Below are 21,573 nucleotides of genomic sequence, written 5' to 3' on the forward strand. Positions count from 1 at the left end.
GCACGTTAACATCAGGCCTTTGCCTTTCTTAGTTCGAAGTTTCAACAAAAACATGGTACAACATGTTCCAGGTTGCTGTTGAACGTGCCAAACAAACACAAATGCCAACGCTAATATGCTGCTCGACAGAACATATTTCTTTCCGAATTGCTGCCGAAAGTCAGACACTTTGTTTAATGTAATTGACAATGCCTCAGCAAAAGTGTGACCAAGCTGCATGAAACCCTTAATATCTACATGGGAATACTGCAATACGTTTGAGGAATCGTTATGCGTCTGCTACACCGAGCGTTTTTTTTTTTTTTTTCTTACAGTTTTGTTTAAAAAAAAGTCATGAAAGCTACACTTATCCGATTTGTGCGAGTGAGTTATACGCCCAGGGGGGATTTGGGGGTGGTTAATCTTCGCGATAAGTCGGCTAATTAATTAAAATTCGTTAATTAACTTTTTAATTACTGAAAATAGTCATATGGTTTCAATTAGAAATTTGCTGAGCGTCGTCCAAAACCCCTAAATCAGTAATTTTTAGAAAGAGTTTGGTCGCGTGAAAAGAGCAACAGTGCGCTGAAGTTACTACTCGTGGAGCAGGTACAAGACTGGGGCTAAATAAGAGACAGAAAAATCGCACAGGCGCCTTACCGCGACAGCTAGCTTTGTATGTGCTCCACGAGTTGTAACTTAAATGCACTACTACGCTTCTCACGCGCTGAAAGTCTTTCTAAAAATGACTGATTTAGTGGTTTTTGATAACGCTCAGCAAGTTTCTAATTGGAGCCATATGTCTATTTTCACTAATTAAAAGTTATTTAACAAATTTTAATTAATTAGCCGCGACTAATCGCAAAGATTAGCCACCCACATAATGTCCCCATTGGCGTATAACTCACTCGCAGAAACCGAACAAGTGTAGCTTTCATGGCTTTCTTTAAACAAATCTGTAAGAATAAAAAAAAAACGCCCTGTATATGTACAGTACTCACCAAAGGAACACGCTACTGTATTACCTCTGGAGATTACATCAATCCATGACGTAGCGCACAAAATTGTAGCATTAAGCAACATGTTATAGTCGTCGTTCGGCCACCGACAAGTTAGCACTTTTATGAGGTAATGAACAGTTGGTGTGTTCCTATAGACGATTGCAAGCTGGGCGACTGGCCGCCGCCATGTCTCTGCTCGAGCAGGCACGCCCGTGCGATTACGAGCTTGCCAAAGCTACGTTCACCCGCGCGTTGCACGCGCTTGCACGCATGGGGCACCACTTGTGGCGCCATGCTTGCAATTGTCTATAAGTTTCGGAAACATTGCACATTGCCAAATGAAAACAGAATTTGAACTTTTTTGACTTGTACCATATTATATAATGTAAACGAAATATGTTTCGAGGGCTCCATATTTCCCGATTGAGGTCAAAGTTGAAGTTTTGGAATAATTTGCGGGTTCTAATTTTCACGATGCGGTGGGATCTCAATATAGTTTCCAATGTGTTTATATTTTACCAGAATTGTTCGCGGGACCTTTTTTTTTTCAAATTGTAGGCGATTTGCGAAAATTAGGTTCTTGCGAAAAATAAGTCGATTACAGTCTTCGAAATTTCTAATTTTGAGCCAAATTGGCTTTGCCGGAAATACGTTGAAGAGCACACCATCATTCAAAAGTATGCCAAACTGCTTAGGATGTTGGCAAGGACACGATAACAGATTAGCTACATAATTTATTGCTAACGGCCTATTATGTCATTAACGCTGTCAAAAAGTATTTAGCAGTTATCGCTGTTTCCCAGACAAAAAAATCGCCTATTTATTTCTTCATGAAATGCAATATCCACTAGACAATTCTACCACCTGAAGGAATTAGAACTGTCCATACGATACATTTGTCCAAAGCAAATTCACAGCGCACATTTTCAAGGCACATCTATAGTTACCTCTAAACGAACTTCAACGCTGCTATCAGCTCAGCAGGGTACTTTAGGTATGTGGCGTACATCAGCTCCATGGCAGAGAGGAAGCTGACTCCTTCGAAGCACCTGGTGCCATCCAGTGGCAGTCGAAGATGCTTCTGCCTGAAAAAAAGTCGATTTTTTTAGTCATAAAGGAACGCTGAACCGAACGTTTATGATTTTAACTGTGTTTGAGAGCATTAATACCTAGGACTTCGGGAGTTATAATTGTTTTCAAACATGGCACACCTTTTCAGTTTTTATCTGGGGAGGAGATTCTCAGTTTCTTCCGGTTAACATATATATCCACGAGTTTTATCGCTTTATTCCGGTGATATATACAGTATTTTCCTTTAATTCACAAGGAGAAATCGCACTCCGTTGAGGTGAATGAACTTGATAAGCGATAAAAACAAGTAAAATCCCATCCTCAAAAAAAAAAAAAAAAAAAGTGAACTTGACATTTAAAACCCAATTACAATTCACGAGCATGCTCCTGAATGTGTGAGGCTGCATGCATAACGCGCGACTCTGGTCGCATATTCACGAGCAAGCTCGTGAATTGCGAGGTTGGTTAGGTCATGATGGGGCGAAAATATTTGTTTGAGGAGCTCTACAGTAATTTTTATTGGCAGAGCAAAGCTCTGCCACTATGGCCAGGATTCGGGTCGTCCAATCAAAGAACATCAACGCGCGTCGTGCGTACAGCCACTTCCGGTTGAGCTGCACGACGTCGTGCATGTAGCATTACTCTACATAGAAAGGGTGTCCTCTGGCCATAAGCGGGAGTTCACTCTGAGCATGCGCAGCGTTCAGAGAGCTCCGATGTGGCGTCCAGTGAATACCACCTATTACAATAAAGGTTTCAACTCGACCGGGGTAATTTCGAAGTAAATTCGTTTATCAGAAGCTCAAGTTATTTAGGAAATATCAGTCCTGAAAAAATGGCATTAATTTAGTACGCAAAACGCCCGGAGCATCCGCGGCACGCACACGAGTATTACCACGACGATGATTGATTACTGGCTCAGCGCGGATAAGTTTACTGGGCGACTCAAAATATCGCACGATAATGCGTTACTATTCCTAAGATGCAAAAGCCTGCACTATTTCTATGCATCAAGCAGGTGCCACCCTTATTTCACCGCATATTTAGCAAACTGCCAAGATCGCTCACACGGTCGAGTAGCAGAGGAACGCAGTGCTCCATTATGCTTTCAGACGCATTTAAAAAAAGAAAGTTAAAAACAAGCTCCGTTTCTCAAACGCTGTATTGAGAATATATTACGCTTTCGACCTTATGAAAATACTTCGTTCCTTAAAACATAACTGACCAATGTTCACGCCTTCTAATCCAATCTTCCCTCATCCTCCAATTGCCCCATCCCCCTCCCCGATCAAGCGCTAAACTTTGAACCATGTGAGGTTGAACTTGGCGGCGAAACAAGTTTAATTCGACGCGCTGAAGCACGCATGTTGACAGCGGCTTGGCATAATAATGCGGGAGTACTGCGAAAACTGTGCCCTCCTAGTGCCCAACTACTAAGTAGGAATAATGAATGCTTGGAGTTGGGCTAGTTGGTTTGACATTGATGGTATGCTGCACTGCGTAGTTACGCGGAAAAAAACTGGAGAAATGAAGTTAATGCAGAAGGACAGACAAAAACATGCATGGATTGGCGCAGACTAACAACTGTTTAATTTCTTTCTCTTTTTTCTCCCCCGACCCGTATTTCCAAAATTGCGGCTAAGAAAACGAATGGTTGATGTCTTGAATTTGTTGGCTTCTGAACTTGATGGTGTTTGCTGTAGCTGTCTCTTTGATATACGGACTGGATGGTGTTTTTTTTGTAGCGTTTACCTGGGGCCTGATGTTTGCTCCGACAAGTTTGGTATCTTATTGAGTAGATCTATTTCTTCTTGTCGCAAAGCTAGTGATGGCTCACTGACGCATGCATGGCAATTGTGATTTCACATACACTTCACGACACTGTTAGCGCTGTTAAGAATGGAACCTTCGGCGACCTTCTTCCGAGTTTCAACGCTGCGGAAACGAGTCAAGACGAGTCCGGGACCGTCGCCCGCTTGTCGGGGCCTGCGCGAAACGAGTCCCGACGAGTCCGGGACCGTCGCCTGCGTGACGGGGCCTGCGGCAACAAGTCTCAACGCGCCCGTGACGTTAGCGGGACGTGTGTGTGTGCGTGGTGGTTGGTGCACAATTTTTCACACAGGATAAAAAACATCGCCGCAAGGTACGAAGTCAGAGTGTCACTATCTGCCCCTTTCAGGCTCAAAGGATTATGCAGGAGGGTCAACAATGAAGTGGACGAGACTAACAGCAAGGCACTGTGTCAAGTGAAACACAGGAGTAAATTTGTTGAATGTGTCGAAGGTGTGGTATACAAAATACCACTGTTGTGTGGAAGATCCTACGTCGGGCAGACAGGGAGATGCCTTAACGAGAGACTAAGGGAGCACAACCATGCGTGCGGACAACTGCAAGCACCTGGCAACCTTGCAGCGCATTGTTCAAAATGCAACTGCAAAGCTCTCCTTGACACTACTTCCATCTTGGCCAGATCAAAGGGCAGAACAAAGCGTGAAATAATCGAGGCTTTTCACATGGCCTCGGGTAGACACGGAGCGTGCGTCAGTTAGCTATCAATAGCTTTGCGACAAGAAGAAATAGATCTACTCAATAAGATACCAAACTTGTCGGAGCAAACATCAGGCCCCAGGTAAACGCTACAAAAAACACACCATCCAGTTCGTATATCAAAGAGGCAGCTACAGCAAACACCATCAAGTTCAGAAGCCAACAAATTCAAGACATCAACCATTCGTTTTCTTAGCCGTAATTTTGGAAATACGGGTCGGGGGAGAAAAAAGAGAAAGAAATTAAACAGTTGTTAGTCTGCGCCAATTCATGCATGTTTTTGTCTGTCCTTCTGCATTAACTTCATTTCTCCAGTTTTTTTCCGCGTAACTACGCAGCGCAGCATACCATCAATACTAAGTAGGGTCGGGCAGTATGCCGCCTTGAATCAGGAACTATAAAAGGCCTAGCTTTATGCAGCTGGGAAGACGAGACGCTACACGCTGGGCATCCCGAACTTGGAATATACGACTCTCTTAGAGATAGTAAAATAACACTGCGTTAGGAACAACTTAACGTATACGTACCTTGGAAAAAAAGCCGTCTACGCACCGCTGAACGCCTCTGACGACGCGATAACAACGTCGAACTCGGCTTCCGAACGGGCAACAGCACTCCGCAGCTCGCTGGCCCACACCGGCCGGCAGCGGCTTGCGCATGCGCGGGTGAGAGATGTCTTCCTGCGCGTGGCGTAACACGGCTCACGGGCACTGTACTTCCGCGGTCTGATAGAGTTCCATAAAAATTGCTGGATATCCGGCACTTTTGGGCGCGTTCAATCCGCTTATACCAGTTGAACCGACTATAAACTGTAGTCTTGTAAGGCTTTTTTTATTTATACGGATAAGCTCATACTTATTGCCTAAATAGCACATTTCAATGCATATGGTACAGTTCCCGTTTTTGAAAGCAAACAGCACATTGTATGCATTTCCAGAAAACGGGACATGTTCTATTCGGTTTTTCCACGTAGATTGATGGAATTTTCTAACAGTGTATTTGTAGCAGTGTTGGCATAAAAGGTCAGATTCATTCACTGTCCAAGGAGCCAGTAGCTTTCTGACCGTACTTTGTTAAGTCTCCCTACCGGTACGAGGTGCTTAACGCTATATATTTTCTTCTCGTATCTCCGTAGATAGTCCACACAGAACAATCACACGGTGCTCAATCATTGGGCCATAACTGTTCGACCCGACACTAGGCTCTTACTCGCTTCGTCAATGACAAAACTTGAAAAGTCCTCGCCAACGCCTATTTGAGAGGTTCTAAATCCCTCTCTCCCGGCTCCGAATATCCGGTTAGAGCGACAAAAGAAAATGTCCTTGTGGTTTTCAACTTCTGTCTTCCCTTGTAGATATAATCGGTGCGTCGCGCACGGTTAAGCTGGTGTTGTTTGTTTGCGTTCCACTCATTGAGCACCAAAGGCACAGAGTCTCCTCTAAGCATAGCGATAGGCAGCCGTCTTTTGTTTTGCATTACCCTGTAAATGTTTCTTTTATGTTAATGCTTTTGGCGTTTTTGGTGTTGGAGTGCAGTTTGTGTGTGTGCGCGTGTGCGTGTGTGTGTATTGGGGAAGGGGGTTACGGCAATAAAATGGGAGAGGGGGTTAGGGATTCTGTCTCGGTCGGTTCACATAGCGTGGTGAAACTCGTCTGTTTAGGTTCTTGGGAGAGGTGCCCGTTCCCGTTGCTGTCCTTAAAGGGAAGGTGAACCGAAATTTGGATTTCAGAAAGCAATGCAGGAGCTGTATGCGGGACGCTACAATCCCTACAACACTACTCGTAAGGCGATATTTCGGATGGACGACCGTATTTTTGGAAAAAGAGGTTGAGATTGAACGAAGCCGACGAGGCGCGTGACCTTCAAGATATCCTCGCTTTCTCCTCTCTCCGCTTCACCTCGTGTTTTGTGGAATCCAGATTTCGGTTCAGCATCCCTTTAAACTTGGAGTGGCTTAGCTTGTCCGGTTAGGTTCGGTCAAGTCTTTACGGTCGCATGTTTTTACCTTCCTTATTCTCTCTTTCTGTGTGGACATGTATTTATAATCGTTCTTCTTGTGAAGAAGCTCAGCCGCGTTTGAGATTTCGTTTTGTCCCGTCTGTTTTTTTCCCTCGTCTCATGGTTTAGATTGCAATGTTTCCTGACCAACTGACCTGCATAGTTTTCCTTACAACTACTCTCGCCTTAATTTCCCGTAACTGACTGTTCACGTTTTTAGCTTTGGGTTTCAAGGTAATGTGTTGTGCTTACGATTCCTAACTGCCGCTAGAAGTGACGTTTGCAGGCATTTCTTGTTCGAGATGACGGACGTGGGAAGAAGGGGGTAGGGGGGGGGGGGGGGGGGGGGTATGGTCACAGAACAATAAAGCAATGCTCAGAACAGCAGGACTTTCCACTCTCTACGACAGAGTCCCACTTTCCAGCTTTTGACGCTTCCATGAAGGCGACGTTATGCGGCAAACCACTATAACGAACACGTCGACTTACTCCCAGTGAAGGTTTGTCGTAGCTTTTTCCGTGCGGAGGTCATATGTTACTCAATGTTTTGCCATCACAGGTCAGTTCAAGCCACTGCAAAGTGCCGAGGAGAGTTTAAAAAAATAAAACATGGAGTTTTCTTTTTTTAATAATGACGCCCAATTTGGCCACATTTTGAGAAATTAGCTGCATTTCCGCGTTTATAACAAAAAGACAATTAAGAGTGAGCATATTATCTTTATATATTCGGAAAGAACATTTAAAGACGCGCGCGTTTGTATGTTTTGTGAAGTATTATAAAAGATGGTTTGTTTACAAAAAAAATGTTGAATATGTCTCTAAGACGCAGTTTTATGGCATGTTTGATCATTTTGTTTGCTTAAAAATATTTTATTGATAATTTTGATTTTTTGTGGATGTGTTGTATACCTTTCTGTAAAATGTATTAAAAAAGTTACGGTGACGGTAAAGCTTTGATGAGAAAATGACGACTGTGCAAAGTAGCATTGTGAAATCTTCTCAATTTCCACGCATCGAGCTTCTCTATTTTATATCTCAGCGAAGAAAAAATATGTTGCGGCGTTAATATATAGCTGAATGTTTCTCCCAAGAACTTGGCTTTCATATGCAGTTTTAACAAATATATCTAAATTATGACCCGGACCATCATTGCATGAACTGACGTGGAATCACCCAGCTATAAAAATTATGCAGCGTTTTTTTATTCGGAGCATAATTCGTCCACCCTTAATCAATGTTAAGCATCTCATAGTTTAGCGTGGAAAGTGATTGAACCTAGCGGCCCATGGCTTTGGCCTTTAGTCCATCGTAGGATGAGACAAAGTGTAAGTGCTAGCTTAAAGTAGACTTTTCTCATTGACATACCTACGAGAAAACTTATCCGAGAATTGGAAGGCTTCTTCTCAATCTGAAAAAAAAAAAGACAACTTCTCTTGCCGGGCTTGACTGATGCGTCCGGGTTTCGCGAACCTCTAGAATGCCCTCACTGACCACAAAGGGTCCGCGGTCCCCCATTTGAGAACGACTCATCTAGAGAATGCTTTTTTTTATCCTCGTGTGCTCTAAGGGGTGAACCAAAACATACAAATTAATGTTTTCTTATAAGAATGCATTTCAGTGACAGTATTTCAATCCCATCAAAATGCATTCCTCTTTTCGCATTTACAAATACTTTTTTTTCAAATGTATTTCTGATACCTGTCGCGATACATTTTTAAAAATGTATTTCAGTATCAGTATTTTAGCTACATTTTCGATGTATCCCAGTATTTCTTTTCCACAAACGTTTGAGGGTATTTCGGCCCAAGCCTGCGTTGAAGGACAGTCATCAAAACTACAATTATAGTGGAATGTGCTCAGACGGCGTAGCAACCTAACCAGTAAATGGTGATATCGGCCAGTAATCATTCGAAGTAAAAAGCGAAAAAAAAAACCGACAAAGTCGTGTTCCCGCAAACATTACCCGCCCAGTGTGCTGCCATCTATTAAACTATGTGTAAGCAACGTGAGACTCCGATTATCTACTGTGATACACTTCAAATGCCAAAAGTTGTCAGTTTTACTGCACTTCACTGACGTTCCATCCATAACAAAGACACCAGGACTATTTTTAAAGTCAAACGTTATGCTATTTATTGAAACATTTATACATGTTGAAGGGAAAACAGTGCTAACGTCAAGGACAAAGCTAAGAAGCATACACGACTGTACAGGCGCTAACTCACAACTCCACGATTTATTTGAAGAAAACGAGGATAAAGCATAACACCACATATCCTTCACACGTGCGTCCGGCACACAACCCCCACGATAGCAGGTCCCCCATTTCACGGAGGTACGTGCGAAACCTTGATCGGACTCCTTAGAAATTCGAACTCCTTTTCTGATAATGCTCAATTCAACAAACATTGGGTTTGACTTAACTTCTGCGTAGTGAACGTTAAATATCGCAGGTTATACAAGCAGGTGCTAGATTGCCCTTAAAATCGGGAACGTACGACTAGAGATGTCGTAGGATAAACACATACAATGTACCGATAGTAATCTCTGGAGAAGGGGAACAAAGGTGGCAAAGGACAAACACAAAATCCTCAAACACAGCTAGGTGACTGGCGAGTGACTGAAAAAATCGACCTGCTCCTAATAACCACGACCAGGCGGATTTTTTCAGTCGCGCACAAGTCACCTAGCAATGTTTGGAGATTGTGTGTTCGTCCTTTGTCCTCCTTGTTCCATTTCTGAGGAAATTATTATCGTTATTCTCGTAAAGCTCGCTTGCACATTTGCATTCCTTGATTATCATATGATGTAGATCGCCTTTAGAAATTGCCACAAAGCTGATTGGGCATGAACAAGTTCACCGTGTTGGTGCAGAGTTAGTGAATTTGGGTTTGAACCTCAGCGAGAGTAGGTGAACTCATGACTCATCTGTTGTGTTCCAGCGGCTCCATTATATTCCCGAGGTTTCCTTTTTTTTAAGTTTGCAGATAAAATTAAAAAGTGGAGAATTCACAACGCATATGAAATGACAATTTTCGAACAAATTAGGCGTCTCTCTGCTATTGCACAAATCAAATATCGAATTAATTAGAGTCGGTGACAGGTTAAGAATTAAGGGGCAACCCCTCCCACAGTTTCGCACTTTCCCAGAGCTAACGCTGGAGAGGAGGCGGCCTCCTCTCCAGCGTTCGCCCTCTGAAAGTAGAAAAAGGTGGGCCTGCATTCTTAATCTGTCACGGACATATAGGATGCCATTCGTCCCGTGCAGAATTCAAAATCGGCATCTCTTATCTTCATCTCCACCTCGCCGAAAATGTAGATGTGGATACCATATGGGGTCAGTCCTCTGTGCCACGTAATATCAAAGGTCGGTTCAGGTTTCCAAGGATCAAGAATGCTTCTACGTCCATTAAGATTCGAGAAGCTGCAGCCGCCGCTAGACCACCAGCCACCACTTCGTACTGCGTAGCAATTGTAGTAGCGATATGTGTTTTCACGACTCCCGATGACGAACGTGTTTCCGTTCATTAATCCAAATGCGTCGTAATCTGCACGTACACAAACACAAGGTTCATAAATCAATGATGTTATCCACTCTGAGATTACAATATTCTCACAACACGCAAATACGAACTGATATGTTCTAATGAACGAACATATATCAAAACCTCTTGCTGCATCAGTGGAGTGAAAATGTTATTTTTAACATCCCAACTCTTTATAGAGTGCCCGTTCATATGTCCTGAAATGGGTTGTTGCTTCTACTATCCAACTCTACACGTATGTCTGTGTACGAGCTAAATAGTTGAATAAATTAAGCGGGCAGAAAAAGTAATACTTTAACATTAAATCACATTTCTACCGTTTGTTACACGCAACCTACACGCAACGAGCTCGAATTTTTACCAGAGGTGTACCTTGGGGCGTGATTTTCACTGTGTGAAAATCTAAGGCGTTACATTGTTTCTTTGTTAACAAAACGCCCTTCAGATTTTCAATGGCGTGCTTGATCACAGAGCTGTGCTTCAGACTCCATCTCCAGACCAGTGCAAAGAGCAAACTGGCGTTGTCTAGTTTCGACTTGAGTGCTCGCTATGGTTATTGGATGATGGCGCCACCAGCACAACTCTTACTTACTTTGGTCGTTTGCGTTGGTGCCATTGTGTTAGATATCTTACACCGGTGTTGGAGCTCGCCGACGAAAATGTAAAGGTTGTTCTAATTTTGTTGCAGGAATGGAACAGCGTCGTGAAAAAACATTGGGCAAAGTTTACCAGCAAAGATAAACCTTTGGAGAGAGGATGAGCTTATTACATGGAGGCGCTGATATATCCAGTGTATTTTAGAGCGACGCGCTAAGCTGATAACACCCTAATATATACAGGGTATTTTGTAACACAATACATGTTTATTTTCACCGTAACAGTAAACAAAAAATATAAAATATAATAAAGAAAGCCCACACGCTGACGGTTTGTGCCAGAGTGCATGTCTCGACTCTCTAACCATGACGCCGCGTCACGTGACACCATTACGTCACGTCACAATGATATCATGATGTTCCGTGACTCACGAAACATACAGGGTGTCGTCACGTGAGATAATGTCTTTATAGTGTCACATGACCTGACTCGACTAGGCCACGTGACGCTAAGTGGTGACGTCACGTCAGGGGACATGACGTGGCGTACTGATGCCAAGTAATATTATGGCGTCAAGTGACTTCAGTTGACACCATTACATAAAATGGTGACGTGATCACCTGACGTCAGGTGGCACCATTACATGACAAAGTGACATGCCGCCACGTGACGCTCCAGGTAATGCAATAACCGTGACGCCATGTGACACCATGGTGTCCCGTGGCACCGTGATGTCGCATGACGCCTTGTCGCCACAGTGTTACGACACACTGTGATGCTGTTTATTCACTGACCCTGGTGATGTGCCTGCCACAGAAATTATTACTCTGCCCGCAAAAAGAGGGGCGTGGAGAGACCCTACCAATGCTATGCATTTGGGACGCCTTTGGAAAATGCCAAAGAAAGCCAGTGTTGTCCGCCTTAGCCAAGAAAGGCGTCCTCTGTGACGAAGCAGTGAAGTTAGTTTTGCATGCTGCTGCAGCCTTTACATAATCACGGCCCGATAGGCTACCTTAACAACGCAGTATGCGAGCGGAAATTATGTTCCAAATTCGCGATCGCGGGAATCTGCCACAGAGGGCCAAGTGCAGTAAAAGCAGTTCTCAGCAGACTTGTACGTAATTCGTTACAAGTAACGAAATTCCTTGTAATCCCTTACATTTATCAGTAATTTTAGAAGGGAATATTGACATATTTTACAAAGTAATTTTAAAGTAATTTTCTTGCTTATTTACGTAAGGGAAGGGTTGTATTCCGTTACATTTCGTTTTCATTCACGGGGGAAAAAAACTGGAACATAAAACACGAACCACGAAAAATTGTTTCTAACAAAAATTGTTTCTTTCTAAGGGCAAGTTTTACCGGAAAATCATTTTTTTCACGTCACCGAAAGCCTAAATTCAAATTTTTTTTTTTTTTGCTGGCTTGGTGGTTTGCAAGTCGCAGCTCGTAATCTTGCTCGCCCAAGGCGCAGGGAAGAGCACACTGATAAAACGAACCACACTCCCGGTGCAAACAATATTAGGCAAACTCCCGAAGTCAAAATGCTCCCCCCCCCCCCCCCCCCCCAACCACAAACAACAAAAAAAAAAAAAAACACTGTCAAAGTTTGCGCGAGCGGGTTTGGCGGATCTGTGCGCGCCTTTCCTTTTCGTTCCTTCGCTCCTTGTTTGATTTCGAAGGCGCTGCGATGACACAAAACGATCGTCGACAGCGGGCCTTCCGTAAGCTCGAGACAATTAACTATTCCCTTCTCGGTTATAGTGACTACGACAGTTTGCATAATGTCACAACAGGAGGGGATGGTCCATTTTTCGCCAAATAAAATTCAACACACAAATCGACTGAAAAGGATGTGACATTGACTGGCTTGCTGCTCAAGATATATTAGAACACTTATCATCTTTTGGGTATACGAATGTTTATTTGATATTAATCTGCTTTTCACCTCATCTTCCCAAAGCTTCAGGTTGCCTACGTCCTTGTCACCCTTTTCGGACCGCATGTTTTCTTCTTTTTTTTTTCGTTTTTTGTTTTTTTACAACAGGACACGTTTTTGGTAATACACTGCAACTTTGAGCGTGAGAGAATCGCGCTGCCTAGGATCCTGGAGGATCGGCCTCAAAATGAAGGTGTTATTTACACCCCCAGACGTGGAAGTACGAGGAAATACTTATATAGACCCTTTCGATAAAAGAGCGCCATCTGTCGCACGGAAAGGCAACTATAGCCCCCGACGTCGTCTTGAAAGGCACCGTGTCGCTCAAGCCAGCCGGCGCATGTTTCAATGTTGCAACACTAATCGAAACACACTTGCGGTTTGTTGTGTAAAGTCAAATGAAGAGTGGCTTGGTTGCCCGAATCAGTAAATAAACTGTATTTGTCCTAAGTTTCGCCGTGATGTTCAGAGTGAAAGTCATCCACAATGGGGTTGGTGATAGCCCGTTCGACGTGACCGAAAACCGCCCGTTTTCCGCGTTTGACGCGGAGATTTGGAAGTGGGCCGGATGCAATACAGGAAGAGTTACTATTGTTATTCGCGAAGGTTTTTTTTTTAAATTTCTTAAGACGTTTCGATTACGGCTTTTTTTGTTTGGAGGTTTTACTCGTTGAGCGGTACGATATGTAAAACTACGGCCCCGCGTGCTTGTCTGGCAACAGCTGATTAATCGCAGCGTACAAACTTACAAGTATAATTCACATTGACGCTATCAAAATATTTATTACGTGTAACAATTGTTTTCCAAGGATCGACCGTTTTAGCAAATGCGTTCGACAAGACTTGGGAAAATTATTCGGACGTGAATACGACTTATTGATCAATAAATTAAAATTAATTTCGTGCAAAAGATTTTAAGTTGGTACTTTATTTGCGCAGGGCACTGGGTGAGTATGAAATTGTTCGCACGTTCACAACACAGACACCGCAGCTACCGCCGCTGCTGGTGCGAAGGCAGCCCACCGGGCGTGCCACTGGGTGTCCAGTCACGATGGTCTAAAAGTACATCAAGTACGTTTATGAAAGTACTTGAAAGAAAGTACAAAGTCAATCAGAGGTTATGTACTTCAAGTATCGTAAGTAGACCTGGAGCAATGTACTTGAAGTAAACTACTATAAATACAACATACTTTTTAAGTAAAGTACAAATACTTTTTTAAACAGTCTTTCACGATGGCCTTTCACAGTCTATTTTTTAACTTTATTTTATTTGGTGTGATCCCAGTCGTCTTTCGGAAATGGTGGCAAATATTGGATAAAATCAAGTCGCTACAGAGTAGTTATTTTACTCTCACTGACGAACTATTTAACACAATCTACTTATAAGGCACGTATTTCTATCGGTCTTACAGTTGCCATTACTTCTGTCAGAGAAATGACCAGATGACGTCTCAAAAGAGGACAGCGCGTTTTTACATGAGGATACGCCGTTTTTTTTGTAGTTTTTTTCCAGATCTGGGGATTGTACTTTAAAGTCGCGAATTTTACTTTCTACGGAAATTGCCAGAAAAAATACCTTAGCAAAGTACAAGTAGATGCTCAGAGAATGTACTTCAGGTAAGGTACACGTTTTATAATCTGACTTGAAATAGTACTTTAGGTACCATGTTCTTGAATTACTTCCCACTCCAGCTTGCATTTTTTTTTTTTTTTTTTTTGTAGAAACGTTAGGGGAGGTATTAAGCTCCTCGAACGATCCTTTAATCTTGAAAGACCTGTATATGCTGAGTTTTCGGAGGGATGGCAGCGCAAAGAGGTCACCTTTGCGTTCCCCTTTAGCACGCGATCCTTCAAGTACAGCCCAAACTACGGGAGCACCAGATGGGTTTCAGAGCAGATGGTGCATTTTGCTTCCGCCTTTGAGTGACACTGCAGTGTACACACATCCTGTATCTGGCGAGAATTCCTATGTTGGGGAGAACAGGGGACAATTTTTTTTTTTATTTAAGTGCGTCGAGTTTCATTGAGCTTCGGGACAGAAAGAAATGTGTTTTCAGCGCTAATCCCGCATTTATAGGGCCTCACTTGCGACGGTCTGTCGGCTCATCTTTGTGCAATAATGTTTTTTGATCAGCAAACCTACCTCTAAAATTGAAAAGTAATTTGTAATTTCAGTAGAGGTTACTCGGAAAAAGTAATTAAAGTAAACTACAAATTGCAGAAATAAAAATGTAATTGAGGGTTACTAAACTACTAAAATAGTTAAACTACAGTAACTTGAGTAGAGTAGTTAAACCATGTACAAATCTGGTTGGGAGTCGGGACATCCCGTCGCGCGTGCCTCAGTGGGGGGCAAGTTAACCCAACCGGTCCACCTATTCGCAGCGGCAGTCTGCAGCGGCTCATAACCGACTTGGCCCACCCGTACACGCCGCTTCGTGGCGACAGTTTGAGGAGAGTTGATACAAAGAAAGCGAATTTCAGCTGTCGATCTGTCGATCAAACGATCTGTCCGTTAAACAATTTGTCGATGAAACTTCGTTCAATGAACCGGTTGCTACTGCTGAGATGGACCCCCTCTCCAATCTAGGCTCTCTACTCGTGCGTCCCCATCACCACGATACCATCGGCAAGCTGGCAGCAACGCCACAACGGCGAAGGCCAGTTTATTCTTTGCGAATTCTGTTTGAAGGCCTCTTGATAGCCGGCCCTCTCCAGTCTTCCCCATTGTCTTTTTAAAGACTGCTCCATGTAATGGGTGCATGACCTTTGTAGAGCGTTCTGAGTCAGAGACTTCACTACCCCTGCCTTTACAATTTTAGAATGAAAACTCCGCTTTGATAGGACGGGTTTCGGCACCTGCTTCCCGGATTCCTTACACAGCCCACTGCCCACATAAATGCGTAAATCCAAAAATCGAATGACATTCTCCCCCAGATTTTCCACAGTGAAACGCAACTCCGGGGCCGCTGAACTTATTACATTTTGTGGGGAATTCGAAAGGTTATCTTGAAAAGTGCACACTATTATGTTGTCTACATATCTTCGAAAAAAGCCTAGATCTCGAGGCAACCCTCTCAGCTTCTCAGACAACAACTCTGTCTAGGGTGTTTAGATAAAACTCGGCCAAAAGCAGCGCGACCGACGAACCTATACAGACGCCCTCCTGCTGTACGTACACCCGCCGGGAATATGAAGGTGAACGCTGCGCCGTCGACCGCTCCGTGCTATCAGCGCGATGCCGCGGCTGCCGTGACGCCTCGCTTTCTTATCGCGATATGAAGGTGAACGCCGGACCGTCCACCGCTCCGTGCTATCAGCGCCATTACGTGGCGGCCACGGCAGCCGCGTCATGGCGCTGATAGCACGGAGCGGTCGACGGCCCGGCGTTCACCTTCATATCGCGCACGACTGTACATCCGTTCATTATACTGAATAATTGTTGACTGCAGGTATCGGTCCAGAGCTATGAGAAAACCATCTACCGACATCCCGACTCTGACTGAAATTTCACTAGATTTAGCTCTAACTGTTCCTTCACCGCCTTCATCAGTCTTTTTCTTTTCAAGAGTATAATATAGATCATTTATGCCCATTGAGAAAATTCCAGGAATGCAGTGCATGTCCAGCGAACTGGTCTGAGACAGAAATCGTACACAAAGAGCGGGAGGAGATGAGACGTGTTGTGCGAGCACTGTTCGTATAAAAACATGGGAAAATCGCATCAGCCAAGCGTCACAGCAACTTGGAAGTGAGTCAAAAACGTTTCTTCGACTGTAAAGACCTACTGTGGGGTGATCTTAGGAGGGGAGGGGTTTGCTTCGCAGAGTTGTTTGCTTTGTTGGGTTTGGGATCATAAGGGGGGGGGGGGGGGGGTGTATTGTTGGCGATTGTGTGTGATACATGGTTCAGTTCAGAGGAAGGGAAGGGGGTTAATCTTAAAAACGGTCATTGCGTGTTTTCCTCTGCTTCTGTTACACTGTCCGCATGGAAGTCCTTCCGGGTGCGGTGATGAGGACCTTGTGTTTCTGTTTGTATTGGACCCCGTGTACTGGGTGAAGGTGGAAACGATAGGGCACGCTTCTCTTTTGTTTTTTTATGTATTGTTTGCGGTTCAGTGTATTATGATTCTGGTGTATTGTTTGCAGTTCGGTGATCAACCGTTGTGGTGGTGGCGACGTTCGGGGGAGGTGTATATAAGGCGTAGAGGCAATAAAGTTTTCAGCTGAGTTTGAGACGTTGCCTGTCCCTTTTTCTTCCCACTTCACGAGTTTCCGGTTTCCAAACCAGCCTCAGGTTTCAATCATCATGTATAACTTACACCAGCTCGCCTGCACTTTAACCGTTCTTTCATTGACGTTTTACGCCTAGTCAAAGTCAAAGGAGATTAAACGCCATTTCGTGATTGTGTTTTACCAATCTCACTATGAAACCAGAAGGAAAACCTTCACCCCCAGATCGAAATTAGAATCTTGATTATTAATGCGAGAAGCGTTGTAAATGAACTGAAGAACTTGAGGCATGTTTTTTGAGTACCCAACCGTACGTAGTCATAATCCCTGAAACTTGGATATCACACGATATTCCTGATAGCGTGGTAGTCCAGCCAAACTGCTGATAATACGCAAAGACAGAGGCGGCGTGGTGGTGATTTTTATCAAGAAGTGCTATAAATTCACTGCAATGCCTAGCGATCTTGAAATTGATAGTGTATGGGGCAAGTTTATCTTTCAATATTATGCACGTTTTGTTGTCGCCCTGTATTGGCCACCAAGTGCGCCACCGAGGTACTTTGACACTTTGCACACACACACACACACACACACACACACACACACACACACACACACACACACACACACACATATATATATATATATGTGTGTGACATATCAACACTGAAGAATGAGCCATTTTGCCTGGGGACTTGAATGTTCCTGAAGCTTATTGGTACCGCCGCTACTTTGAGGAACCCTTTAAAGCCGAAACATTACTTGAATTCTGTTTTTGCTGTACGCTCGGTTAATCCCAACACATCGCCTTTTCTAGTTTCTGTAAGCGAACCTTTCGAATATCGCGATAGCAAGGTAGATGTTCTCGATGTCATTTCTGACCTAGCAAAGATCTGGCGTCTTTTTAAATACAGTAATCAACTAATAACTTAACTCAAAGATTTATAGTGGCAGATTATAACAAGGCAGATGACGTTATTATTCTCGATCACATTGATAGAGAGAATGATTATTTTTATAAGTTTCATTCGACGATCACTCTTCCGTAGACGGATGATGGAAAGTCTTTAAAGAGACAGTGAGTAGCTGTATAAGTACATCCTGACTAAAAAGAAAGGAACTAAGATGGCTACCCCTGCACGATTCGAGAGATCATTCAGTGTTACTGGGGTCAAAATTTACGTTCGGCACACGGGGAAGAAAACTCGGAACTTAAAGGGTTAAGAAGAAGCGTGATGACTTTATCGTGACCTGTCCACTTCCGAATGTTGCGACTTTTTGTTCTCTCTAGCACGTGACATACACGGCTCCCTCCAACGTTCTACTAAATTCTATTTTGATCTAGTAAGGTTGGCTGACACTAAAGTGACCAAGGTTCAAAACGTCGATCCTACAAAAAAAAAATGGGCAGGGGGAGGTAGGAGGCTTATAACCCGCTGATGGAAGCCTCTGAATTCGGGAATTTGTTTTCAAACCGCTGTAAGCAGTAGCTCACAAACTTCCAGCAATTACCGAGAAACGCAGCGCGTCAGGCAGAGGGAAAGGTATGGCGAATGCGCCAATACGTACCCGCAGCACCTCTGTGCTTGGAAAAGAGTATATTGTAGCCCTCCTCTTTGGAACCGACTTGAAATATACCATAGTCCACAGTGGTGTTCTTCTGTTCAGTTGTGGAGTTCATTTGGATCCTGAGAGCTTGTTGTTTATGTGGGTGGGTCGTGAGTGTATGAATATGCTTGTTTCCTTTAATAGAAGGTAGAAAGTACGTTTACGAATAAAGCAGGAACGCCTCTTTCAAAGAAAAATCTAACTTATCAACGACTGTCGTAGTAAACTATTTTAGGGCTGAGGCAGGGCTGAAGTATACTCCTAGCAAAAGCTGGATGAATAAGCGTCACGTTTTAATACTAAAATCGTTCGATCGTCAAAAAATACTCCTTGAATTCCTTAACCTGGCGTTGAATAGAGTTCGTTTCATAATAAAGGCAAGCTAAACAGAGTTAGAGGTAAATTCTAGCGTATTTTTGTCCCGTAAATTTTGAACATCACAAGCGGTTGGCCCAAATGTGCCAATGGACGCAAAAAAAAAAAAAGAAATCATAAAAACCAGCCGCTGAGTGTGACGTCATACCCAGAGGTTTCAACTGCCTCGCGCGTGCCTCTTGTGAGAAAACGCGTTGCGAGGTTTTCACTGCTCGGTTAAGGCTTGCGGAAAGCGAGGAAAGGTTCAGATCTCTGCATAATACGTCATGATATTAAAAGCAAGTGCTGTTGTAGCTGCTTGGCGCATTAATCTGAAATATAATTATGATATTAGTAATATTTGAGGCCAAACAAAGACGATTGAAGTGTTTGTTTTTTTCTCTCAAATACAGAGCCTCTTCAGCTTCCCTTTAAGTCAGAATGCAACCGAAGCAGCGAGTTGAGGGGACCAACCAGACGGCGTCAAAGGGGCACCATCATGGTGTTCGGCATGTTTCTCTACTTGTTCTATCATCGCTGAATTAATCGTAAACAGAAAAAGGAAAATCATGAGCCATTCCACTCTGTGAAGGTAGATGACCATCGAAGCTGTTTAGCACACGACACGGACGTGACAGAATTTTTAACGGAGGTACGAACACATTTATGCAAGATCTTCATCGGTGGTGTTTGCCGCCCGCCGCCGCCGCTGACATTCTCGTTGCCGCTCCCGCCGTTTCTCTTCGTAGGCGCTTTCCTCTTCGGGGGCCCGGACTATGCGCGGCCTCCCCATTACGACGGGAAAAGGGAAATTGGAAATGGAGAACGGCAACTTGTTTTCTGTATTTTTTATCTACATTCGCGTAAACGACTATTCCCGCCCCGAGGAGCCGGAAAAAACAGGACACGAGCGACGGGTCCGCCAGGGGTTTCCCCAGGAATTGAAATTAGGAAGAGGGGGGGGGGGTCAATTTTTTTTTGTGGGGAGGTGGGGTTTTGGGTTTTGGAGGGGGGGCATTTAGTACTGAGGAGTCGTTGCGAATGAAGGGGAGGCCTTGAGAATAGCAAGGGGGCTGTACACCCCCCCTCCCTCCCCCCCCCCCCCCGCCCCTTGTAGGGAGTCTGTAGGGAAATCACTGGAGACCGCCATTCGGGATGAGCGGCTTGAAACGAGGGACGCAATCGCATGAAACGACGACAAAGAGAGCGCGCTCCGGGTTTTTGTTGACGCATGTGAAAAATCCACGTAACCTTAGACATAAACAACTCCGCTGTAAAAAAGCTAGTGACTTGCTCTTTGACGCCGCTCGATTGGTCCCATTAGCTCGTATCGCACGCTAGTTTTGGACATAAGCTGAAACGAAGTATAGAAGCAGAGATTGAATCAAGATCAAGATAAGGCATTGAACGCAATACATTTTTACCACACGAAGAGCTATTCATATTTTTCATCGTAATACGATATATTTATATGCTCCCATAGCAAATGCCGACTCATGATAGTTTCATGATTGTTTGTATTCATGAGCAGAATCATATGCTCGCGAAGTAAATCTAATAGTGGGAGCTTGTTTTCAATCATAAACTATATGTATGCATATGAAGGCTACATCACCAGTCAATGCTGTCAGCTTACCGTAGTTTTACTAACTGGTTTTGTGCTAGGCCCAGACCTTATTTGTTATGCAAGAATACTTTTTAGTTTAACGCAAGCATACGTTTATTGGTTCGGCAGTGATTCTAGAGGGGCATCCACATGGGGCCGAGCTTTTGCGCGGCCAACACAAACGCTCCTCTCCTTGGAGGGGATCTCTTCGCAAGTGGCGATATATCCACGTGCGCCGCTGAGCGGGCGCGTACGTGGCCGAATGGTTACCGTGCTTGGCTGTCGCGCGGAAGACCTGGGTTCGAGTACAGGCAGCGGAATGTTTTTTTTTTTTTTATTTATTATTTCTCCTTGGCGTTCTCGCGAATTTAAGAACTTTCTTGTCTGATCGATCTACGGATGTTCTACGCGCCGAATGTTTTAGGCCGAATGTTCCAGAGACCAACGCGGCTACAAAAATTGCTTCGCGTGGCAAGCCTCAGTAAGTCTCGCCCCAGCGTTGGACCCTGCTGCCACGCCGCCATCGACACCCGCAGCGCTCAATTCTTATTATCTTCTGGTTCCTTTTTATTTTGGGCACAAGTTCGCCCCATTAAACGTTTAGTTTGTTTCAGTTTTCGTCACCTCATCAATATTGGTAACATATTGGTGGAGGCGCGGGGTAATGCATTCTATGCTAGTGAAACTTACTCCTCAGAAGATCTGTCGGGCGCGATTTTTTGGAAGTCCCGGAGGGCTGATTCCTGTTGACAAGCCCGAACCCCGAGCCAGCCGCCACACCTAGGGTCAGCCCCCTGAGTTTGAAACTTTACCCGACAAGTCGAAGACCCAGACGACGACGATGTCCCAGCAGAATCCGGTCGCCCTTGCCATCGTCTACCTGTCCGTCGCTCTTCGTACGCCGACACGCATCCACGGCGAAATTCACGAAGTCGTCGAGGACTGGATTCAACATTACGAGCGGTGGCACGCCACAACAGATAGACTGCGCAGCAGTGCCTGCAGAACCTCAACATTTCGCTGGAGGGTACTGCGATGCACTGGTGTGAGAAACACGAAGCTTCGTTTACGTCGTGGCACACCTGTGCGGCCGAGC

The 21,573-nt window shown here is 44.2% G+C and overlaps 1 protein-coding gene across 1 annotated transcript in view; it reads right to left on the reverse strand.

Moving 5' to 3' along the window:
- Positions 1-17,976: 17,976 nt before the first annotated feature.
- LOC115322012 (fibrinogen C domain-containing protein 1-like) overlaps positions 17,977-21,573 on the reverse strand; it is a 33,594-nt gene continuing 29,997 nt past the window's right edge. Inside the window, exons 4-5 of the mRNA XM_040212890.1 lie at positions 18,479-18,652; positions 17,977-18,044 (exon numbers count right to left, since the gene is read on the reverse strand). Of these exons, the coding sequence (XP_040068824.1) occupies positions 17,977-18,044; positions 18,479-18,652 (242 nt within the window). The remainder of the gene's footprint in view (positions 18,045-18,478; positions 18,653-21,573) is intronic.

Source organism: Ixodes scapularis, unplaced genomic scaffold, assembly GCF_016920785.2.
Source record: "Ixodes scapularis isolate PalLabHiFi unplaced genomic scaffold, ASM1692078v2 PGA_scaffold13__105_contigs__length_92229423, whole genome shotgun sequence".
In the NCBI taxonomy this organism is placed as follows: Eukaryota; Metazoa; Arthropoda; class Arachnida; order Ixodida; family Ixodidae; genus Ixodes; species Ixodes scapularis.